A 23,236-nucleotide genomic window follows, 5' to 3' on the forward strand; every position below is an offset into this window, starting at 1 on the left:
CGGGCGTCGGAATATTTTGACATTTGTCACCCCAGACCTGTCGGTCTAGCTGTTGCATGCAGCTTAAGTGCGGGATTGTCAATCCCAATATAGATCTATATACAAGTATCACGCTCTCCTTACAGGAGACTATGGTTATAATACAAGACTTTAACCAGTACCCTAAGGAGTACAATGAAGTAACATCTCACAAATTTGATTCAACGAGTTTATATGTAGTGTAGATGAAAATCCTTGTTGTAGTGCAAATGGAACCTTCCTTAGTATGTTCGTTGTGCTAATGCACCATAAACTATACCTATTATAGTTTATCCTAAATGTTTGTAGTGAATGAAAAATCCTTATGATGAATGACTAATTTTGTTTCGTGAAGGTAAACTAACATGAAGTAAAATCAAGATGTAGCTAAACATTGTTATACACTTTGCTCAACATGTTACAAAGTGTTAATAAACTTGTATATTGTTTTTATTAGTTTTAACAATTATGTTACTGTTTTTAGAAAAATCATATAAAAATCATTGTAAGTCGAAAACTAGATCCGTAAACTCTGAGAGTTTATAAAATGTGTCTAGTTTGTTCATAATTTTTATTATGATTTTTATAGGTCTCTAAACAGCGTGAAAATGTCCATATTCACAGACTGGTCTGAAATCGTTGCTGAAATGATAGACAATTTTGTAAAAATCACCATAAATTGTAGAAAGATCGTATGAACGTGTGCAAGTAGTCATTAGAAAGGTATAAACCTGAGCTATTTGCATATTGAACAGTTTTGAAAAATATTAAGTTTAAGATGGTCAAAACAGTTCGTGAATGGACCATAACTTTTCTGACAAAGGTTGTTGTTTGAGTTAAAAGATGTGTTGGTGTTGCAACTTGTATCCCCCCTCTCAAAACTTGAATAAAACATGAAAATGTAAAGGTATGAACTCACCTTCTATGATTTTTTGAAGAAGAGAAGGTTGAAGATGAAAAGTTTCAAGCAAAAAACACTTGAAGGATGCTTGAAGATTTAAAGATCATAAGAACAAATATGTGAAAATTTGTGTAAATGATAATATATATATATATATATATATATATATATATATATATATATATATATATATATACACACTATAAATTATATATTATAAATATAAATAAAAAACAGATAATAAATATATTTTTAATTATAAAGTAAAAATTAGGGAAATCTCCAGAAAAGTCCTAAAATTTTAGTCCAATTTATGAAAAAGTCCCAAACTAATTTTTGTTTACAGAAAAGCACAGAATACCGGCTAAAACTTCGAAAAAACCCTTTTTGGCCGGTTTCGTAGATTTAGCCGGTATTCTGTCATTTTTCGTTAGTTTGCTCAAAATATTAGGACTTTTCTGAAAATTACCCGATAACCAAAATATTGAGACTTTTTTGAAAATTACTATGGAATTAATGGATATTATTATTAACAAATCATTTATAAACATAAAAAATATTTTTTTATTATAAACAAAGGAAATACATTTGTTGTTAATTTCTAGAAATAGAATGGTCGACTATGTACTTCTCAATTGTTTGTTGAGCACTTCAAAGTCTTTATGTTCTTCATATGTATCGTTGTGGGTGTCATAGTGAGAAGTAATCTATTAGGCGTGACCAATACAAGAGTTGATAATATTTATTAATACACAATCAATAAGTTTCTACTTGCTATTAAGCATGATGCTATATGATCATGTGTTATTAGAAGATATCATTACAGGAACATATAGATCTTTCATTATGTTCTTTAACCTAACTACCACCTAACCTCCAAACATTACCCGGTAACAACCATAAAATTACACATATCTATCGAGAGTGAAAAGTAAACTTTGAATGACAATTTAAATAGATAATCACTATTCACTTGTTTCCATATAAATTATCATTCAGGGTTCACTTTTCACATTTTATAGATGTGTGTTAGCCGATGATTGTTAACATGTAAGGTATGAATGTTGGTTGGTAGTTAGGTTAAACAACATACGAAGAACACCAACATTAGAGGAATGCTAACTAACTTCATCTCACCATCATACGCACAACAATGCATAGGAAGAACATAGAGAGTTTGAGTGGTCAGGAAACAATAGAGGAGTACTTAGGCCACCAATATTTTAGTTATTATGTAATTTATAAAAGATTTGTTAATAATAATATCCATTAATTTCATGGTAATTTTCAAAAAAGTCCCAATATTTTGGTTATTATGTAATTTTTGGAAAAGTCCCAAAATTTTGAGCAAACTAACGAAAAAGGACAAAATACCGGCAAAATCTGCGAAACCGGCCGAAAAGGGTTTTTTCGAAGTTTTAACTGGTATTTTGTACTTTTCTATAAATAAAATTTATTTTGGAACTTTTTCATAAATTGAACTAAAATTTTGGGATTTTTCTGGAGATTTCCCTAAAAATTAAGGGTACCTTATATATTTCACTTTTACATTTTACTTCATTTTTGTAAAATTTCCACCGCCCTCCTATTTGTAAATTCCATTTCCTGTTTGTATTCAGTTATTAACCCCCATCACGACCAAACCCTAGATACTTTCCTTGAGAGGTAAAATCTTCTATATACCTTTACCCTCATTCCTGTTCATATATATTATGAACACGATGTGTAATTTGTCTATATTTATATCTCTTGCAGTTTAATATACAAAGAAACGAGGAACTAGTTGTTTGCGGAGGGAGATGAGTGGCAGCAAGTCAGTGGCGATAAGTGGTGGTGGCGGAGACTGGTACAGGGCGCCATTCACGGCGGTTCAGTGGCAGGAGCTGGAGCATCAAGCTTTAATATATAAGTACTTGGTGGCGGGGGTGCCTGTCCCTTCTGACCTTGTTTTGCCGATTAGACGGAGCTTGGAGGCTCTATCTGCTAAGTTGCTCCATCATCCTGCCTGTAAGTTTGAATAACGTTTTCTGGAATGTATTGTTGATGCACAGATACAGAGATATGTTTCTGAGTTGATTCAAATACTTGCAGTGGGATATACGAATTTAAGTTTGTACTACGGGAAAAAGTTTGATCCTGAACCAGGGAGGTGCCGGAGGACAGATGGTAAAAAGTGGAGGTGCTCGAAAGAAGCTTTTCACGAATCAAAATACTGTGAGCGCCACATGAACCGTGGTCGTAATCGTTCAAGAAAGCCTGTGGAATCTCAATCAACTGCCAAAGGGGGGAGCTACCAGAATGTTATTAGCACTGCAACTGTATCTGCAACTGCAAAATCGTTGTATCCCATCACCACTAATTCGGGGACAGGTAGTTATAATTTTGGAATCAATGGATCAAAGTTGCAGCTGGATACTATTCCGTATGGGATCAACACCAAAGATGTTAGGTACTTAATTTCTTTTCATTTTGGGTCCATTTCTGTTAATGCATTTATCATTAAGAAAAACTGTTTATGAACATACTTGTATATGGTTAGGTCAAGTGGTCAACCATGTCAGAACCACCATAACTATATTGACCTGTGTAGTGTACTATTAATATTATAACCCAAAAAAAAAAAAAAAAAAAATTCTCCCACTGAGGTTAGTTATTATTTATATTTTTATATGTAGTCTCAAACATGAACCATTTGTGCTTAGGAATGGAATGAATGTGATTCCTTCTCCTAGGCTGTGTTTGGTATGGAGAGATCAGAACCGGAATGGAATTAGGAATGGAATGAATGTGATTCCTTCTCCTAGGCTGATTTTCATTCCATGAGGAATGAGTGTTTCTTCTCATGCCTATAAATTTTGTTTTATTTATATAAATCTTTAATATAAATAAAGTTTTTTATATTTCAGTAAACGAAGTTTTAAAAGATGATGAATGAAAATCTCATAGATTATGTGTGAAAATATATACAAAATATATCTGAAACAAACATATAAATATATTTATATGTAACTTCTGTTAGCACAGACTGCAGAGACAGAGGTATATCTTAATTTGATTATATAAAACAGTAGTTTTGTATGTTTCTGTCAGTTTCTGTTAGATGTGTAGTAGTTATGCATAAGAAACAAAAAACAATATATAGTTGAATAATGAAATTTAAATTAATGACCCATTCAATTATTATGTTACTCCTTCCATAATACCAAATAAGAGAGCATTGGATTTCTAGACATTGATGGTTGTTGACGTATTGATTAAAATTAAATGAGAGAAATAATTCCTTTCCTATTTGTTTTGAAAATGGAACATGCAGGTATTCTCAAGAACAAACAGTAACAGTGAATGTTGATAATCAAAATTACACATCGAATTTGTGTGGTGATAGCGATGATTTAGACAATTCTTGGTCTTGCCAAGTTGTTACAAATTCTTCCTCCTTGTTGTCAGAGCCACAAAACGATTCATACTCCAATACTTTTGAGCCCATTCCCATGTCCATGATCGATGATGATGCTAATAATTCCATTTCCATGTCATCATCATCATCATCATCAAAACAACAAAGTCAACAACATTTTTGCTTTTTTGGTGGTGAAATTGACCAAGTAAACCATGATGAGCAAGATAATTCAATGCTTCCAATTCCATGGTCCAATCTCAATGCTTGATGCAACAAATGCTTCTCCTAATAACAGCGAACGTGCTTTCATACAGCTGTTTTTGATGGTGAGGACAAGGGCATTCACGTCTTTTCGACATTATTTCACATTTTTTTGGTTGGACAAAAATTTGCAATTTATGTATGTCCGGTTGACTTGATATTTTCCTAATCCCAATCTACTGCATGCCAAACACAGTACAAACCCGTGTAACAAATGGGAAGTTATGTTTGATTGATGGATTATCTTATTATATATTTATATTTATATTTATATGTGCAGATGCCAGCTGTGCAAGAGATGCTATGACTAGTGTTGTATAATCTACACATGTATCAGTTTCAGGTTCTCGCAAATTTATATGTATTACGAAATTCACAAGTATAATAAGATTTTGATTTACTTTATATCTACTCTACTCCTCTACTTTATTACAAAAGTAGAAACCAGTTTATAAAAAAGGGCGAGTAAAATTGAAGTCAGTTGCATTTGCATGGGGTGCTTGTGCTTAAGCTTAATTCATGGCCAAGCAATAAGCTTGTATTCTGTAACCTTCCTTAAATTGTTGAATACGCACTACAATACATTTAAATAAATTGAAAAGTATAAGGGTGAGACTTGTACAAGTCAAAAGTTTCTTCATGCTTACATAAATTAAAAGCCCCCAAAATCTGTGCCTAATTTCACTCCTACCACCTACACTACACATGCCCCATGGGTGGTCTCATTTCAGGCAAGCAACCACTCACAAGTCACAACTCACAATGTTAATGGTTGACCTTTTATTTTCTTTTTAAAAAATTTAATAAATATAAGTTTTACTTGAAAATGATTATAGGAGAGACATTGATAAATTTATATCGTCTGTTTATCAACGTTATATCGGTTTCCTTGTGAAAATTTGTTCCTAATGAGCGTATAATATTATATAATATAGAAAAAATGGTATAAAATTTACACATGATAATGAGTGAAAGAAGATTGTGTGAGTCACAAGAATTCACATTCAAATTCCCAAAAGAAACGTGAGAAAAGCACTTGGAAAAGCACAAAAAGCACTTGCTTAAGTGCGTGTATACCTTCCCACCCATCCCTATACTATCTATATTCCCACGCACACCATGTTCACAACTACAAAAACCAGACCAAACATCATCAAAAGAACAATACCTCCATCTCCATCACCACCACCGCAAACCACCACCATGGCCACCAAAACCAAGAAGCCTGTTTGCTCTATCCAATCCAGCCTAGCCACCACCCTTTTCTGTGTTCTCCTCTTCACAATCCCAGCCCTCCTCCTCCTCCACACCCCTCCCACCTCCATCTGCAACACCGCCTCCACCACCTCAACCTCTTTCTCCGGCGACCTCCGCTCAGCCGAATTCTCCTGGAACCACCTTAGTTTCTCCTCCCACATCCCTCCACCAGTCCCCCTCAAGATAGCCGTCTTCACCAGAAAATGGCCGGTCGGAACAACTCCGGGAGGAATGGAGCGACACGCGTTCACATTATACACAGCTTTAGCAACCCGCAACCATGAGATCCATATCTTCACTTCCCCACCAAATGAAGACGTTAGTTTAATCAACACCAAGAGAAAAGACGATAATGCCCTCATCGTCCATTTCCACGAGGGCAACGAGCCGGGACAATGGCGGTACAACAAGGCAATGGAACAGTACGAGGAGGAAAACAAGGTACGCCCGTTTGACGTGGTCCACACGGAAAGCGTCGCGTTACCTCATTACAAAGCTCGTGGTATCCCAAATCTTGCAGTGTCATGGCATGGGATCGCTTTAGAAAGTGTCTCATCAAGCATCTACCAAGATCTTATACGAAATCCCAAAGAGCCTATGTCCCCTTCTTTTAACGAAAGCTTACAAGTCATGATCCCAAAAGTCCTCAATGAAATCCGATTCTTTAGAAATTACCGACACCACATCGCTATTAGCGACAGTTGTGGCGAAATGTTGCGAGATGTATACCAAATCCCGAGCAAACGAGTACATGTGATTGTGAATGGTGTTAACGAGGACGATTTCCGGGAAGATTCAGAATTGGGGAAGAAATTTAGATCCAAAATTGGGGTACCAAAGAATGCTAGTTTGCTCCTTGGGGTAGCCGGGAGACTAGTGAAAGACAAAGGGCACCCTTTGTTGTACGCAGCCTTTGCGAAACTGATGAAAAAGTACACAAATGTGTACTTGGTTGTTGCTGGGGCTGGACCCTGGCAACAAAGGTATATGGAGCTAGGACCACAGGTCAAAGTGTTGGGCTCAATGAGCCCAACCGAGCTTCGAGGCTTCTATAATGGAATTGATATCTTTGTGAACCCGACACTTAGGCCACAAGGGCTTGATCTAACACTTATGGAAGCTATGATGGCTGGGAAACCTGTGATGGCATCACGGTTTCCGAGCATCAAAGGGACGATTCTTGTTGATGATGAATTTGGTTTTATGTTTTCACCGAATGTGGAGTCGTTGGTGGAGGCGTTGGAGGTGGTGGTGGCAGAAGGTCCGGGGAGGCTTGCTCAGAGAGGGAAGGCTTGCCAGAGATATGCAACCTCCATGTTTACAGCTAGAAAAATGGCGTTAGCGTATGAGAGGTTATTTCTTTGTATAAAGAATGAAACTTTTTGTATTTACCCTTAGGTTATACTCCATCTCCATTTCGGTTCTTGATGATTACGTAGGTGGTTATATTGAAACGGGGAACATACTCTGATACTCATACACTAGTGTTTCTACAGAGAGTTGGACTTACAGCTTCAGGGATATATAGATTTGTTATCATCAATTGATTTTTTTTTAACTCCCCATATTTTTCGAGTGATTGTATAAATAATTGCATAAGTAAAAAGATGTTTAGTTAATAGAATGCAATATGTCAAGTAAAGTATCTGAATACAGTTAATGCAATGTGTAATCTGAATCCAATCAGGTGTGTCGCTGACATTTGAAATTTCTTAAAAGATTTGTAATTGGATTCTGTTTTAGTTAGTAAGATTATAAATGAAAATGAAATCAATTTTCTTTTGTTGGATAATGTTTTGTTCGTAAAATTGACAAACAATTAGGAATATATATTAGCAAAAAATTGTAGTTTGATTTTTTTTTGGTTAACAATCAGATTTATCATTAAGATTTTGATATATAAATGTTGAATTCTATAAAGTCGCTATGTATAGAATGTTTTCGATTCAACTAACCAAAATCTTTTATAGTTTGAAATTAAATAATAATAAAAAAAACCTTTAACCAAAAAAGTATTATTCGGATGATTTTTTGCAATTTTGACAAACGCTTACAACAGAAATATATATATATATATATATATATATATATATATATATATATATATATATATATATATATATATATATATATATATATATATATAATAAAAAAAACTTTAACCAAAAAAGTATTATTCGGATGATTTTTTGCAATTTTGACAAACGCTTACAACAGAAATATATCTATATATATATATATATATATATATATATATATATATATATATATATATATATATATATATATATATATATATATATATATATTAGTTAAACAAAAAAAAAGTGTTTTATGAATTTTAATTTACTATGATAAAATTGACATTTACATATCATATTTTTTGTTATTATTTTTAATTTTTTTTTTTTTTTTTTTTTTTTTTTTTTTTTTTTTTATGATTAGGGGTTATTTGATATACATTTTATTGGGTCTTAGATGTTGAGTTGACTAAATCAAATTAGAACTTAGACGTTTCTAATTTGGTTCTTGGTTCTCCCTCTTTTAAAATGTTTTTTACTCGATCATATTCCAGACTAATTCAATTAACAACTATCCAATCAACTCTTGATCATTATAGTTTGGACCTGAAAAGTAAAAACTTTACCAAGAAGAATATTTTACTCCCTCTCCATTCGGTTCTTGTTGATTGCTACATTTGTTATCACCGATTGATTTTTTTAACTCCCCATATTCTTTGAGTGATTGTATAGATAATTGTGCAAGTAAATGGTTGTTTGGTTCATAGAATGCAATATGTCAAAGGAATTACATCAAATCAACAATCATCAAGTATCTGAATCCAATTAGAATGCAATTTGTAATCTGAATCCAATCAACTTTAACACTTTAACTAGAATGCAATTTGTAATTTGAAACTGAACAAAAAAAACAACTTTAACAGAAAAATACTCTTCAGATTGTCTCTCACAATTCTTTCCTGAAAAAAACTTCAACTAACCAGTTGAGGGGCACCTTAACAACAACTCATCATGTACCTTTTGCTACGTGATTGGAATGGAATTCAATTTCAAATCCCTTGGACAAAACACCCTGTTTGTTTAGATGATTTGAAGAAAGCTTGAACCACATACATGAACAAACAGTGAAACAAGTATATACTACAAACACAAAATTTATACAACATGATATGAACATTCTTCGTTTATGAACCTAAGGGGAATGCAACCATTGTAGCACCTTCCCTTGAAAGTTCACCAGGGGGTGAGCAAAATATCGGGTTCTCTTTGTATCAGTGATACAAAAAGAAAGTAAAAACTGAACAAATGTAAGCGGATCATGATACTAGAGAAATCCGGTTACGTTCAAGTCCAGCATAAGCATGTCGAGTTCTTAGAAACAACAACACACTTAAAACCAAACCCAAAACCGAAACACAACCCCACAAAACAAACGTACCAAAATAGCAGTCTCTTCCCATACAAACGGATGCTGTTGTAAGAAGAACATTTCCATCATAAACAAAGGCGGAAACAAGACCATAAAAGAGTGAACCAATTGGGATGTTTGTGATGAGAATGTTGTGGTTAACACCAACACTTTTAGGTCCAAAAAGCTCTGATGTAATCGACACGGCTGATGAGAAAATGAAACCCGAACTTAAACCAATGAGACAAGTTCCAATTTGAAGCGCTATCTTGGCATCTGTCAACGACAGCATGAGAAATGCCAATGGTGTTGGCACCAGTGCTATGGCTAGCCATCCGGTCCTTGCCACATACAACTTCCTATATACACATGTATATATATTTTTTCAATGATCAAAGAGGGCATTTATGTCTTTTACACAAATGAGAGACCGAGAGCAAGTATATATTCGGCTCCACCTTTTTGTCCAGGATAAAAAATTGCAATTTTTGTCCCGGTGCCAGTGGCAGTCTTAGGATCTATTTGGCACGCCATAACTAGCTGATAAACTAGCTTATTTTTCGAGGTTTTTTAAATTGTCATGTTTGTCAACCAAAAAAATAGATTAAAAGCTATAGCTTTTTGAAAAGCTAGTTTTTTTTAGGAGTTTTTAAAATTTTTTCCAAATATACATTTAATTAATTATAAAATCGCATTTTTCTAAATTTACTGTTATGTCATTTTATATATCTTCTAGATAGTTAATCAACTAGATTTTACCAAAACCTTTTTTTTTTTTTATTTTTTATTTTTTTTATATCATGCCAAACATCTTGAAAAGATGCCAGATTTATCTACTTACGCTTTCAAGAAATCTGGAAGTGCTGAAAGTAAGCGCCCAAAGAAAGAGAAAGAGGAATAGAGTGTGATGAGTGTGGAAGTAGTCGAAGCTAAACCAAGAGATTGAGCTATCTGGCCTAGATTGTTACTGTACACTAGCCCGATTGTTCCACCACAAAAGTATGCAAAGTAATACAACCAAAAATCAATCCTAAATAGGAGCCTCTTCGCATCATGCTCTTCCTCAAGAAACACCAATCTGTCACTCATTATTACTATCTCCCAACACCCATTACCATCTCTATCATCATCATCATCATCATCATGGCCACCATTGATGAGCTTTTTACGGAGCCCGAGATCATCATCATCATCATCATCAAGCATGAAGCTTGTTCGTTTGATAACTCTCGGGGTTACATTTTGTGTAAACCAACTTCGAGCATAAACCATTCCCGGGACTCCTAAGGGGAGGACAAGGAGGCAGATGGCACCAGCAAAGAAGAGTTTTGCAGGATTTGGAGGGATGGCAACGAGATAGATACCTGTGATGACAGCAAAGATGAATAAGATGATGAATATAATTCGATCATGGCGTAGTGTTTCGGTTGAAATTGGGTTTGAATTTGGTGGTGGTTGCCTGAGAATTGGGATGAGGGCAGCAAAAGAGGTGAAGAGGGGAATGAAGGCGTTGAGAAGAAGGTAGAGGGAGTAGGAGGTTGGGTCTATGGCTTTGGCTGCGAGGTTGTATAAAGCTGCACTTACGCCATTGAAGCTTACAGTGAGAGAGATGGCTAGAGGTCGATTTGTGGGGAAGTTTTGGGTGCATAGGACAAAGCAAAATGTATTGAACCAGGTGATGCTACATCCTGCCAATAAGCACAGTAGAAATACCTGCAATCGATGGTAAATGAAGTCCCTTAGAACTGAATTTACCAAGGCGATATTCAACATTGTGATCAGCCGATGAGAAAAAAAAAAGATCGTAAGAAATTGATTGAGCATCATTTCTCATGGTCGAGTTAAACTTATAAGCTGTAGGTTATATATGATCAATAAGTTTCAATTTAATTTTTTGAAAAACAATGACAACTGTTAAATTTCAGGCATTAATTAGGGTCAATGGCATGAACCTAGAACGACTTGATAGCACCTGACGTCGCTTTCATGACGAGACTCCATGCAATTGACCATTAGGGTTAAGTTGTAAAATTATAAAATATTGGGGAAGAATTAGGATTGTAGGTTTAATTGACATGGATTCGTGCATGGATGCATGATGATGAATTAATTGGGGGAATTGTAACTCACCGGAAAATAAGGGAGAGTAATTATACGACGAATGAGGAGCCACTGAACCCCGTAACCGAATAACCCCATGAAAGCCGCGATGAACATCACCATCCATATCGGCAAATAAATGAGCGCCAGTCCCGACGACCACCCAAACGCTTTCCCTAAGTCGGAGGCGGTGGCCAGGTAGTTCAATTCCATCTGAGAAATATCCAGAACCTTCTTAAGCTCCGACGAGTAAGCCGAGAAGTCGAAATTGGTACCGGTGAAGGCCTGGATCCATATGGTCGCCATCAGAATCATCCATTTACGGGATTGCCCCGCCATCACGATTCACGCCGCCGATAACAAAACTCCGATTGAAAGAAACGTCGGAGAATGAGAGTGATAGGGGCAAGGGTAACCACCCTCGTGTCGTGGAAATGAATTCTGGGAATGTTGGTTGATTTGAAGAATTTGCGTTGCTCCGAATCTCTACGTGGCCTCGTTTATAGACGATAATATACACTTTTCATTCTCTTCATACCGAAAACGACATGAATAGACTACAGATTAAAAAAAGGCTAATCTTCATAATAAAGTAATGATAAAATATTTTTAAAATATTATTAAATTAAAAAAACGATTATTGTTTTTAGAATATTTTGCGCACTATTCTTTTAATTTCTAACTGTTTATTTTCTAAAAATACATAAAATTTATTAATTTTGAAATCTTAGTAGTTACATATCAATATCATCCTATTCTTGCAAGTTACAATGATATCTATTTGGGTTGATGCATTATGTTTTATATACATGTGAGATTTGTAGTGTTGATGCGTTGTGTTTTATATCCATGTGGGATTTGTGGTTGGAAATTCGATTCCCGTAAAAACTAAACATTTTGAAGTGGATGTTAATTTTGTTTGTGATAAAGTGTCAAAGAGAATGTTAAAAATTGTCAAGATAGTTTCTGAAAATCAAAGAGCTCATATTTTTACTAAATTTATGACTTCGAGTGAACATAACTTTTTGTGTGAGTTAGATTTATTTGATCTTTTTCAAGTATAAAAAAATTTAAAATTCTTTTATGATCATCTTGAGAGGGGGGGGGGGGGGGGGTGTTGAAAGTATTAAAGTTGGTTGCTATTGCTGCAAGATTATCATAAAAGAATGTTGTATTTTTGTAGTGTTTTTGTGGTTTGTATTTATTTGTGTGCATGTAATTATTTATGGAGGACTGAATGTGTTTAAGTTAGAACTTAAAGGACTGCGACTTGTTTCCTTGATTCTACAATTGACACGTAGATCTTAGGTGGGTTGGGTACAAGGTTTGGTATGGGTAAAACCTATGTTTAACCCAAGTTCATCACCCGTTGTATTTAATGTTGGTTGCAAGTTCATTTGTGATTATTCAGTCATTTTTTGTGAGTCTAGCTTTCTTGCTATAACACCCAATTTCAGTTAAGCATTCATGCTGAGTTATCAGTTAACTTTTAAGGATTTAGCCTTGGTCACGACTCACGACGTGACCGTGCTCGAGGAACGCGCATCCCATTTAGGTCATCACGATGTAATAGCCTTGCTATCCAAAACCCTAATTTCGGGGGTTGACCCCCTATTTAAGGGAAGTGAGGCTAGGTTTTGCTCACCCTCAGTCTCCATCACCTTCCAAGAACCCTAATCTCCATTTTACTTATCCTTGAGCTCCATTTTTTGGTGATTTCTAGCCAATAAGAATAAGAGGTAGAGTTTTGGTGCATCATCCTAGCTTGTAAGTCTCACTATCATCTTCTCTAACACACTCTGGACCTTTGTGAATATTCAAGCTCCATGCTTTATGATCCAATATGCATAGATCTAAGTTTTTATGTGCTTTTCTTCATGTTTAGGCTAGATGGAGTGTTGGGTTCCATAAAGTTGCCTACTTTATGGATCACCAGAGTCCCTTTGTAGATAGAAGTGTTAGACATGAAGTTTGATAGAGTTTTGAACTCTTGTATGAGATTTTGACCCCATTTTATTACATCATTTTGTCCTAAATTGTGTTTAGGACATGCATGTCCAAAAAGCTACGATTTTTATGGTATTTTGTGATAGAGAATCCCTTTTGGAAGGTTTGGTTGCATAACTTAAAGGATTAAGAGCTTAAAGCTTTAGTCTATCTAGAGCGTTTGTCACGACGTGACACTGTGGGTCGTCACGACGTGACGAGGGACTGATCCACAATTATGAATTTTTGAGTGTTGACTTTGACTGGATTGTTGACTTTTTGACCAAGTTTGACTTTAGGTCAAACTTAGGGTTTTGTGTTGTAGTTTGAGGCTTGGTCCTTGTTTTATGTATAGGTGACTTGTAGAGTTGTTTATCGGATCGATGATCATTACTGTTATCTTTTGGACTACGTGGTGAGTTTTATCACCATACTTTGTACTGTAGTATGTATCCTTGTGTGTAGGATGTTGGTATACTGTAGTGAACTGTTAGATTGGTAGTGTAACATCCATAAAATTCAGACAAATTTAAAACTTTTTAAATCATTCAAAAAAACGATAATTATTACAAACATATTTTCAAAATGGTTTAATATCAAAGTATCCCAGAATCAAATCATAAAACATAAGGAGGTGCACGATCACGCCTTTGCCTTCCCGCGATCATCAGAAGTACTTGAAACAAAATCAAAAACTGTAAACCCGTATCTTAGCGAGTTTCTCCAAAATACCAACGCCATACAATCATAATCATATCATATAAATAAACAGCATGCATAATGAGCCATCACCCTGACTGGACCGCCTCGCAGGCCTTCAGTCTATCTGGACCGCTCTCCGAGCCTTCGGCATGTCTGGATTGCCTCTTAGGGCCTTCAGCCTATCTGGACCACTCGTCAGGCCTTCCTCCTGACTAATATGCCCTCCCGGGTTTGTAGTCTATCTGGTCCGCCCAGGGTATGTTGGCTTTCAACACAAAGCAGGTCCGCCTCAACCCAACCCCAATCAAACAATCATGTGCACATAAATATCATACGTTAGCATGTATATAATAGTCAAACCGATCTAACAGATCACTAATCATAGCAACATCCTATAACCAGGATACCGAGCTAACCGATCACTAACATAGCATTATCCTATATACCAGGATACCGACCTAACCGGTCACTTGTTGGATTAATGTCTAAGTCCATAACTATAACTGGTAAAGACTTGACCTGGCCCGGCATGGTCCATATGGGTTGCATGGTATCGGAACACTTGAATAAACCTTTTATGAGAAGAAGATATTTGTGACATATTAATATATTATAAGTTCTAATATATTAATATGAGATCATGTTATTTAATTAGTATTGATCAAGAATTAATTTGGACTTAATTTAGTGATCAAAAGAGACTAATTAAATATATGGGGATTGATTGTGTGAATCATTCATTCTTATATAAGTGGGATTATGATCCATGATTCCTTATGTTGGGTTTAACCCATGTGGTGACCCATGGATACTCCATGGAGGTTAAAACCCATGGAGCATAAGGAATGGGTAAGGTCATGGGTTACATGGTGTAACCCTAATGTGCACACTATATAAAGACCCCATTGGTTGGAGAAATTAGCACTAGTGCATAATATGGAGAGCAAGCCGATTTCCAGGTCTCATATCTTCTTCTCATGGTTATTCCATGTGTTGGTGATGTTGTGTGAACCATTTGAGGTGTCACACTTAGGGCACTAGTATCTCGAGCTTCATGGAGTCAAGCTACATCAACAAGGTATGTATTCTATCTATTTTATTACCCAAGTATCAAAATTTGTATGCTAGTTAGGGTAACACCTTGGAATATTCATATTGCATGTATAATAGAGAAAACATAGATCCAAGGTGTTTAGGGTTGCATGTACACCATAAGAGTGTTAGAATGCTCAAAACTCAACATCACTAACATAACATTATCTTATAAACCAGAATACCGACCTAACCAGGTCACTAAGCTGTTGGATTTTGAGTATTCTAACACTCCTAAGGTGTACATGCAACCACAGAAGCCTTGGATCTATGTTTTACTATGATACATGCAAATTTGACTTTTCAAGGTTCTTAACCTATCTAGCATACATGGGGAACTTTTAAACATAAATGATAGTAAGAAATACATACCTTTAGTTGCTTGGATTCCTCGAGAACCTTATGAGCCTAGCACCTCAAGTATGATGCCTCAAATGTCTCACACAACACCAAATACACTTGGAGTAACCTCAAGAGAAATAGAACACTTCTAAATTGGCTATGCCCTCTTGTTCTCACACTAGTGCTGATTTTGGTCTACAACATATTCCTTTTATAGTGTGTCATAAGTAGGGTTAAACCATGGGTTCAAAGACACCATGGAGCATCCTATGGGTTTTAGCCCAACTTGATAATCCATGGAGCATTAGCCCACTATACAAGTAATGAGTGATTTACACAATCAACCCATATATTTAATTAGTCTTCTTTTGATCACTTAATTAATTCCAAATTAATTCTTGATCAATACTAATGAAATAACATAATTAATATATTAAAACTTATAATATATTAATAAATCTTAAGTGTTATTTCTCTCATTTTGGTTTATCCAAATGCATGATACCATGCAACCCAAATGGACAATGCTAATCGGGTCAAGTACATTCCATAAATAGTTATGAACTTAGACACCTAATCCAAGATTCTCCCACTTGGATAAGTCTAATAACTATATCTGCAAGAATAACTTCAGGAACTGATCAACAATCGTAGCTCTTTCAAGGTCTTGTGGAACTGAGATGACGATGATATTCCATTTAAGATAACTGATCATATAATCCTCTATTCTAGATATCATCCGGACAAATCCATGGAACAATGTCTTACTTATTGTCCATCAGTTTGTTTCCCGTTTTCCAATTTGTTTGACATAAAACTTATTTGAACACTTCAACTTAGTTCTGACCGGGCCGAGTACATGGGTCAACACAAAATCATTGAGGGGCCCAGATATCGCTTCTAATCCGAGAAGGAATAGATAAACTTCAAATCGTATGCTTATTCTACTATTTGTTGAATCATACACAAAGGCACGTTTTATAGCATCGAGTTACAAATGCGTTTACGTACAATCAATGTATAACCAACTCATAGGAAACAAGTCATATCTCTAGGTTTGAAGCCTTATATGATATTACCGTCTCATGATCACTCGAGATAAATTCCATGAAGTGATACTAGTAAGCTTGGGTTGAATCCAATACTCATAACTTATGAGAACTCATGAATCTTACAGCAATCCTTGTTATGTCCCATACCTTGGACATCTACAATCCAACTTCATGACAGTCTTGATTCATATCTACTTCCAACATATGATCGACTATGGATGGTTTGAATAACTTAGTCATTCAGGAAGAGCGACTTAGTTATTCTGGAAGTCAAAACATGCAAAGTGAAACACAAGAATAATCGAATCCAATATGGTCTCAGAACTTATGAATATAAATAAAACATCTTTTATTTATCACCATATTGATTACCCATCATTCATTGCATACTATTTCAAACTATCAACTTTATACTTGAATTAAAACCAATAGTTGTCCCATGCTCCAAGTATGTACACTATGTTTTTCTAAACACTAGTCATGCCATACACCAAGTATGCACACTATGTTTTTCCAAACATTAGTTGTGCCATACACCACGTATGCACACTAAGTTTGTCTATGATCTTTATTATGTGAATTAGATCGATTGAACATAATTCCAGTGATACTCATTTCACAATCCCAAATCCTTACCGCAAATGTAAGAATTCCAAATTCCTACAATTTACCTAAATTTGTTAGATTCTAAACTTATATGCATTAGTCCTCTTGTAATGATTATGCACAAAGTCACAAAGACTTGTCAACAGACATTATAGAGTATTCCAATGGAGATCAACTCCATGGAACCGAAGTCTCATATTCAAAGTTCATTGCCTTTGAACATTCTTATTGCATTAAGTTTCCTAATCTTATACAGATTTAATGAATAACTTCCACCTATGGGAACATTTCCATATTCCCCTTTTGACTATTACTCCTGAACATGAGTTACCTCTTTTCAGAATATGTCAATATGGTCCTTCCAAAATTTACACTATACTTCCAACTGTCCATGAGCAACCAATCTTTGGTAAACCTTAGATTTCCTCGACTATTGCTTAATCAAATTAGTCATATCTAGTTCTAGTACTTTTTCCCTCTTAATGCTCTAAGAATTTGGAAAAGTTTAGAACAGATGAATATTATAGCACATGCAATCGATCCTATATCCGAGCATATGGGACACGATTCATAAAGAGATGATACTAGACCAGTCTTTTGCTATAATATTTCTATTTTTATTTGTCAAGTTCTCATAATTCAGATTATGAAAAGGGATGTTGTAATCATAATCGGATTTTAGAACGCAAATAATGGACCCATATATAGAACATGTTGAGCCATTCCAACATAAAATTCATATATTGCTTTCCGGGGTGACCATTTCCGGGCAAAGAAGTGTTAGGTCTTCAAACCTAGAAGTCTAAGCAGCAATGTCGGAACCCTTCATCTTTAGGTTCTGGAGTTCGTGCTCCAGTTTCTTCATTTCGCCCCTTGGGCAGTACTCAACAAGCATGAGCTCTTTCAAGCTCTCCCAACCCATATCATTTGCTATTGGCAGGGTTTGGGATTTGACCCGACTATTCCACTAGGTCAATGCTCTGTTGGTGAAAGTGTAGGCAGCGAATTTCACCTTGTAAGATTCAGAACAGGAACAGATTTCGAAGATAGACTCGCTCTTCTCGAACCATCGAGTCAAGGCAATAACACCTCTAGTGTCGTCGAAAGATGTGGGTTTTGCATTCATGAAGTCCTTATACGAGCACTCCTTCTGATGCCCTTGACTTCCTTCACGACTTTGGGAATGATTACCACTCCCAGAACCACCAGAATTTATCTGTGACAAAGCAGCAGTAACGGCTGCCTGGAACATTGCGGGGTCGAATTGAGGAGGTGGTGGTGGCGTTGGATCCGTCGAGGAATTGTTGTTCTTTTTGTTGGGTCTATTCTTTGGAGCCATCTTGTTCTATATCAGGAATTGAATGTTTGATTATAATTATGATTCTTATTGGCCATTTGAATTAGGATTAGGTCATTCAAGTTATTCATTTTGCAAAATCCGTAATTGTTTTGTGAATTGGACTAAGTAACAAGCATTAAATTGATTTTCATTGAATGAATTTAGTGTAAATCTTTTCACACACTTTTACACTCCTGAGCTTGTGAGGAGTATTGGGTGTTGATGTGAACGTTCACATAAAGCTTAATGCTATCTTTTAATTTAATTCTAAGAGCTTGTTTAGATTAGGTTAGTAAGGTTAGGGTTAATCAAAGAGCTTGTTTTGGTTAATTAATGTGGTGAATGAGAAGTGTTAGAGCTTGTTAACACTTTCAAGTACCAACTTAGATAGAATTGAGCAAGTGTCATGTCATTTTAGAATCGCATTGTCAAGTTTTCATACATAGAGTTGGAGTTCTTACAAATTCTGAATTTAATTCACTCATTTAGTTGTTTACTTGTGTTTTTAATTGTTTGTTTTAATCATTGCATTCTAACCCCCTCCCCCCCCCTTTACTGTTGGTGATCATAATACCTTGCGCAAAGAGGTATAAACTGATTACCTCGTGTCTCTGTGGATCGACCCTACTTGCCTTGTACTATCTTTAAGTGCAATATAGTGGGATTCTTTAAGAGTATATCGTACCCATTTATTTGTTGGGTTTGACACGCCTAACAAGCCATCATAAGAATTATTCAGTCTTTCCTAAAGGACTTAAGGGATACTTCAAAAGGTCTTCAAGCTCCCACTTGCCAAGACAACTCTTGCTTGCAAAAGGTCTTCAAGTTTTCATGTTGTGAAGGTTGGAACATTCAAACCATTCAGACTATAATTAAGTCCAAAACCAAAAGTAGAAGCTTATGGTTGTGATTATGGTCTTAAGATGGTTAAGTCATCTTCGAGGATGTCATTTCTTCATTTTGTTACATTTAAAAGGAATACAAGTAGTCTAACTAATTTATTACAACAAATGAAAATTTACATATTTATCTATTACATCTTATGAATAAATAAATATCAACCAAACACAACAAAAATGTCCAAATGGTTTGTTTATACACAACATATCAAATATAATAACAAACAGTTCTTTGTTTTTTAAGACAACTTTTATATAACCAAAATACATGAAAAATTGTTATATATATAAATAAACAATTTTAACCAAGAAGTTGCCACAAAATACAAATATGGATTTTTCTTAACAAAAAGAAATCCATGCTTGTTTTCCAAAAACTAAATATTATCAAACATAAAAAATCATTCTACCATATAAAAGATGGCTTTGGATTTTGATACGAAATAAAAGTTTGGTTTTTTATAAAAACCTGCAACGGAAGACTTTAAAAATAACAAGTTTATTTTTAGTTCATAACAAAAGCACACCACCATGGATAAATAGATGTTAGAATAAAATAAGACCAACAATAAGATGTTTTAGAGATAACATTTGAAGCTTTTGAACCCATTTGGTTTTGGAGTGTTGATGAAGATAAGAAAAGATCAAAGTGTATGATATTTTCTACAAGTATCACCATCAAGAGTAAGACAATTAGAATGCTAGTTCTTTCTTGTATCACTTAGATCAGGAAACCCAAATTGGTGCGAAGTGCCAAGTACGCCTAAATCGCACCATTTCACACACTCGTGGCGTGGGCTGGCGCTAGGCTAGGCAATTGTGTGGGCTTGGCCAATTCCTTTCATTAGCCTTTGAAGGGCTATCAAAAGAAATTGAATATAAACCCACTAAAAGTTTCTTCCCCCAATCAAGGTGAGATTAGATGAAATTTGACAACTTGCAATATTATTTTTATAATTTCTGACACGTAGAAGAAAAAATATAATAATAATAATAACCAACTTTCGTGATTTTGAAAAAAATAAAAATCCGCGTCATTTGTAATTATCAAATAACCAACTTTTGTGATTTTGAAAATTCTTAATATACAAGTAACGTTGTATAAAATAACCAAAAACATTATAATGTATTGTTAATTAGATTAAAACATTACAAATGGAAGAAACATGGTGCAAATGGGTACTGTCGTCGTCGATGTGAAAAACAAGGTCCGCATATTTCCTTTTTCTAAAAATGGGAAGAAAACTAGCATTTTCATTACATTTTGGTTAAATTGTGCATATTCCAAAAACTTAAAACATCCATATTTGAATCACAATTAACAAATGGGTCCACATATTTAAGTTAATTTGCCCAAAGCCAAAACATGAACGATTCATCACTTTCAAAAGAAAAACAATACTTGATGCACCATGGAAGAAGATAGAGAGGTTGATATTATGTATAAATGGCTAAAAAAACTAATATTTTTTTTGGATAATTAATTATATTATAATTGGTATCAAACTAATAGTTAGATCCCAAAAAATCAAAAAACTATAACATTAAGGTTGTGTTTGACAAGATGCAATTAGCTGATAAAACAACTTATTTTTCAAACATTTTAAGTTGTTATGTTTAGCAAATAAAAAAGTAATTTATAAGTTAGCTTTTAAATAAAGCTATTTATACTAGCTTTTGCAATTACATGAGCTTTTATAAAATGTTCGAAATATACTCTTAATTAATTTTAAATACATATTCCTATTTTATATTTTATTATATTGTTTATGAATTAGTTTTTACTAAACATTATTTTTTATTAACTAGTTTATCAGCTAGCAACTAGTTTTTCAGGAAACAAAGAGACTCTATGTAACATCCAGAGTTTCGGGTATGATTTAATTGTATTTATTTATTCAAGGAAAAGGAGGGACTCAATGAGTTGGTGCCACGACTCGTCGAGTAGGTGAGGAAGTTTCTGTGAATCTTCACGACCATAATCGACGATAGCGCCTATCCCCCCCCCCCCCCTGAAAATCCATGTGAGTCGGATTGTGATGTTGGTCGCCATAACATTTAGGTAAGCTTGCTTGGCTGCTTCGCCGTCTTCCTGCCTCAGATATCGTTCCACCCTTTCCTTCAATTCGGCCCGTGTCTGGGGTTTCTTTCCCATGAGTTTCTGTGACAAGGGGCCTCGCAAGAGTCCTGATGTGAAGGCGCCGGTTATGAGCCCTTCATCATGCCCTGGCACGTCCAGTGTAGCGTTTATGAACCTTGTGAAATATTCTCGTACATATTCCCCCTCTTTCTGCTTACAACCTATGATTGAATGAGAATCTCCCTTGTACTTATGTAGCTGCATGAAGTTGGTGAGGAAGAGGTACTTGAGCTGAGCAAAGTTTGAAATGCTGCCCGGAAGTAACGTCTTGAACCATGTACCGGCGTTGCCATCGAGAGTCGTCGGGAAGTATGTACACTAGAACTTCTCATTAAGCTTCAACGACGTCATCGTTCATTCGTATGTATCGATGTGGCTGTCCGGGTCGGTGGTTCCATTGTACGTTTTGAGTGTTGGGAGCTTTGCTGTGTTTGGTATTTCATAATCCAACAACTCTTTGAAAAACAGGGACGTTACACTACGGGAAAAACCATCTTGTCCTGGGACAATCATCGGTCCCTGCTGATACTGATGGTTCATGCCAAGCGGTGGCGGTGTAAGGTAGCCAGGACTTGGTCCGTAGAAAGGGTATGGTTGGAAAGGTAGATGGAAAGGGTAATTGGTAGAGAAAGGGTGTATAGGAGTAACAACGTTGATCGTTACCGGGTGTTGCAGGCTGCCGTTAGCGGGTATAGTTGGTCCGGTCCATGCACTGGCCATTGGGTAGATGGATGTTGGGTGGTTTATCATGGCTTGCGCCAGCGGCGGCAACGCGGTCGTTGAACTCTATCCACCCGTCAGCTGGAATGACGACGGTGTTGCAAACGACGGCGAGGTGTTGGAAACGTGGTTCAACGGAAATATTGTCGGGTGGAGCAGTTGTGCCTGCTGTGTCGGCGATGCAAGGAATGGTGGCATCTGAAGGTATGTAGACGAGAATGGCCCCACCGCTGTCGTTCCTTGCTGGGAGAACGACGGTTGTGGAACATTTTCGACAACCGTTGTAGAACTTTCTTCACCCAAAATGGCCCTGTTGACCATTGTAGGCGGTGGTGTTTCGCCCAACGTCGTCATGGGACGTATGGGACTGACCGGTCGTCCCTCATTGTCGTTGGACGCCATTGAAGTTTACTTTTGTGTTTTTTGTTTGTGTTCTTCGTCTCACAAACTGATGGTGCCGAATGATGTGACCTTGCTCCTGTTCTATCCAACTGATGTTCTCCAGTGTTCAGTTACCACTACAAGATCACAAAGAACAAAGGCCGTCAGCCGCTTTCCGGTAGGGGCTCTCGAAAGAACGCTCCGACGGTCAAGTTAGATAATGTTTAAGGTATATGTATATTCTCCGGTAAGGGTCCCGAGAACTTACCTCGTAGGTCTGATAGTGTACCCTTTTATACCTAGATCCCTTGCCTGATCCGTACCAGACAAGATCGCTTTTTCAGGAGACAGGATCAGGGGCGCTGATTGCAGAGTCGTGCGCCTTTAACCGTTAGGGTGCTCTTATTGGCTTTGACGGTAATGGGGATATCCTCCTGCCTGTCTCCTGACCGTTTCTTTTGTCTTGGAGCTGGGAGCGTCTCTAGGCAGGTGCGAGCCTTTTTCCTGTGCGTTCCACTCCCAAAGATACCAGCGGTCGCTAAGCCTGCTGGGCCACGTCCGGTTAGCGTGCGCGAGCCTTTCGTCTGTGCCTTCCACTCCCGGGAGCCCCA

At 36.1% G+C, this 23,236-nt stretch overlaps 3 protein-coding genes across 5 annotated transcripts; 2 read left to right on the plus strand and 1 right to left on the minus strand.

The window, feature by feature from the left end:
- The first annotated feature begins 2,503 nt into the window (after positions 1-2,503).
- Positions 2,504-4,985, plus strand: LOC144999891 (growth-regulating factor 3-like). Of its 2 annotated transcripts, XR_013661033.1 has the most exons (5): positions 2,504-2,584; positions 2,675-2,926; positions 3,011-3,368; positions 4,233-4,645; positions 4,861-4,985. XR_013661033.1 is itself a non-coding variant. In XM_078959048.1 (4 exons), exons 2-4 carry the CDS (start codon positions 2,719-2,721, stop codon positions 4,585-4,587), a joined length of 921 nt encoding a protein of 306 aa, XP_078815174.1. In that variant the 5' UTR covers positions 2,504-2,584; positions 2,675-2,718; the 3' UTR covers positions 4,588-4,816. The 2 variants fall into 2 exon arrangements, 1 of the variants encoding a protein (XP_078815174.1); XM_078959048.1 differs by lacking the exon at positions 4,861-4,985 and having other exon boundaries at positions 4,233-4,816.
- Positions 4,986-5,681: 696 nt separating this feature from the next.
- LOC145001231 (UDP-Glycosyltransferase superfamily protein) lies at positions 5,682-7,380 on the plus strand. The gene has a single exon (XM_078960588.1). The coding sequence runs from the start codon at positions 5,700-5,702 to the stop codon at positions 7,233-7,235; it is 1,536 nt and encodes a 511-aa protein (XP_078816714.1). The 5' UTR covers positions 5,682-5,699; the 3' UTR covers positions 7,236-7,380.
- Positions 7,381-8,797: 1,417 nt separating this feature from the next.
- Positions 8,798-11,877, minus strand: LOC145001309 (protein NUCLEAR FUSION DEFECTIVE 4-like). Of its 2 annotated transcripts, none has more exons than XM_078960679.1 (3): positions 11,397-11,877; positions 10,108-10,979; positions 8,798-9,625 (listed from the first exon to the last, which is right to left on the minus strand). In XM_078960679.1, the coding sequence occupies exons 1-3, from the start codon at positions 11,703-11,705 to the stop codon at positions 9,175-9,177; spliced, it is 1,632 nt and encodes a 543-aa protein (XP_078816805.1). In that variant the 5' UTR covers positions 11,706-11,877; the 3' UTR covers positions 8,798-9,174. The 2 variants fall into 2 exon arrangements, with proteins under 2 accessions (XP_078816805.1, XP_078816806.1); XM_078960680.1 differs by having other exon boundaries at positions 10,108-11,011; positions 11,397-11,632.
- Positions 11,878-23,236: the final 11,359 nt, after the last annotated feature.

This window comes from Lactuca saligna, chromosome 6 (genome assembly GCF_052625555.1).
Source record: "Lactuca saligna cultivar CGN05327 chromosome 6, ASM5262555v1, whole genome shotgun sequence".
In the NCBI taxonomy this organism is placed as follows: domain Eukaryota; kingdom Viridiplantae; phylum Streptophyta; class Magnoliopsida; order Asterales; family Asteraceae; genus Lactuca; species Lactuca saligna.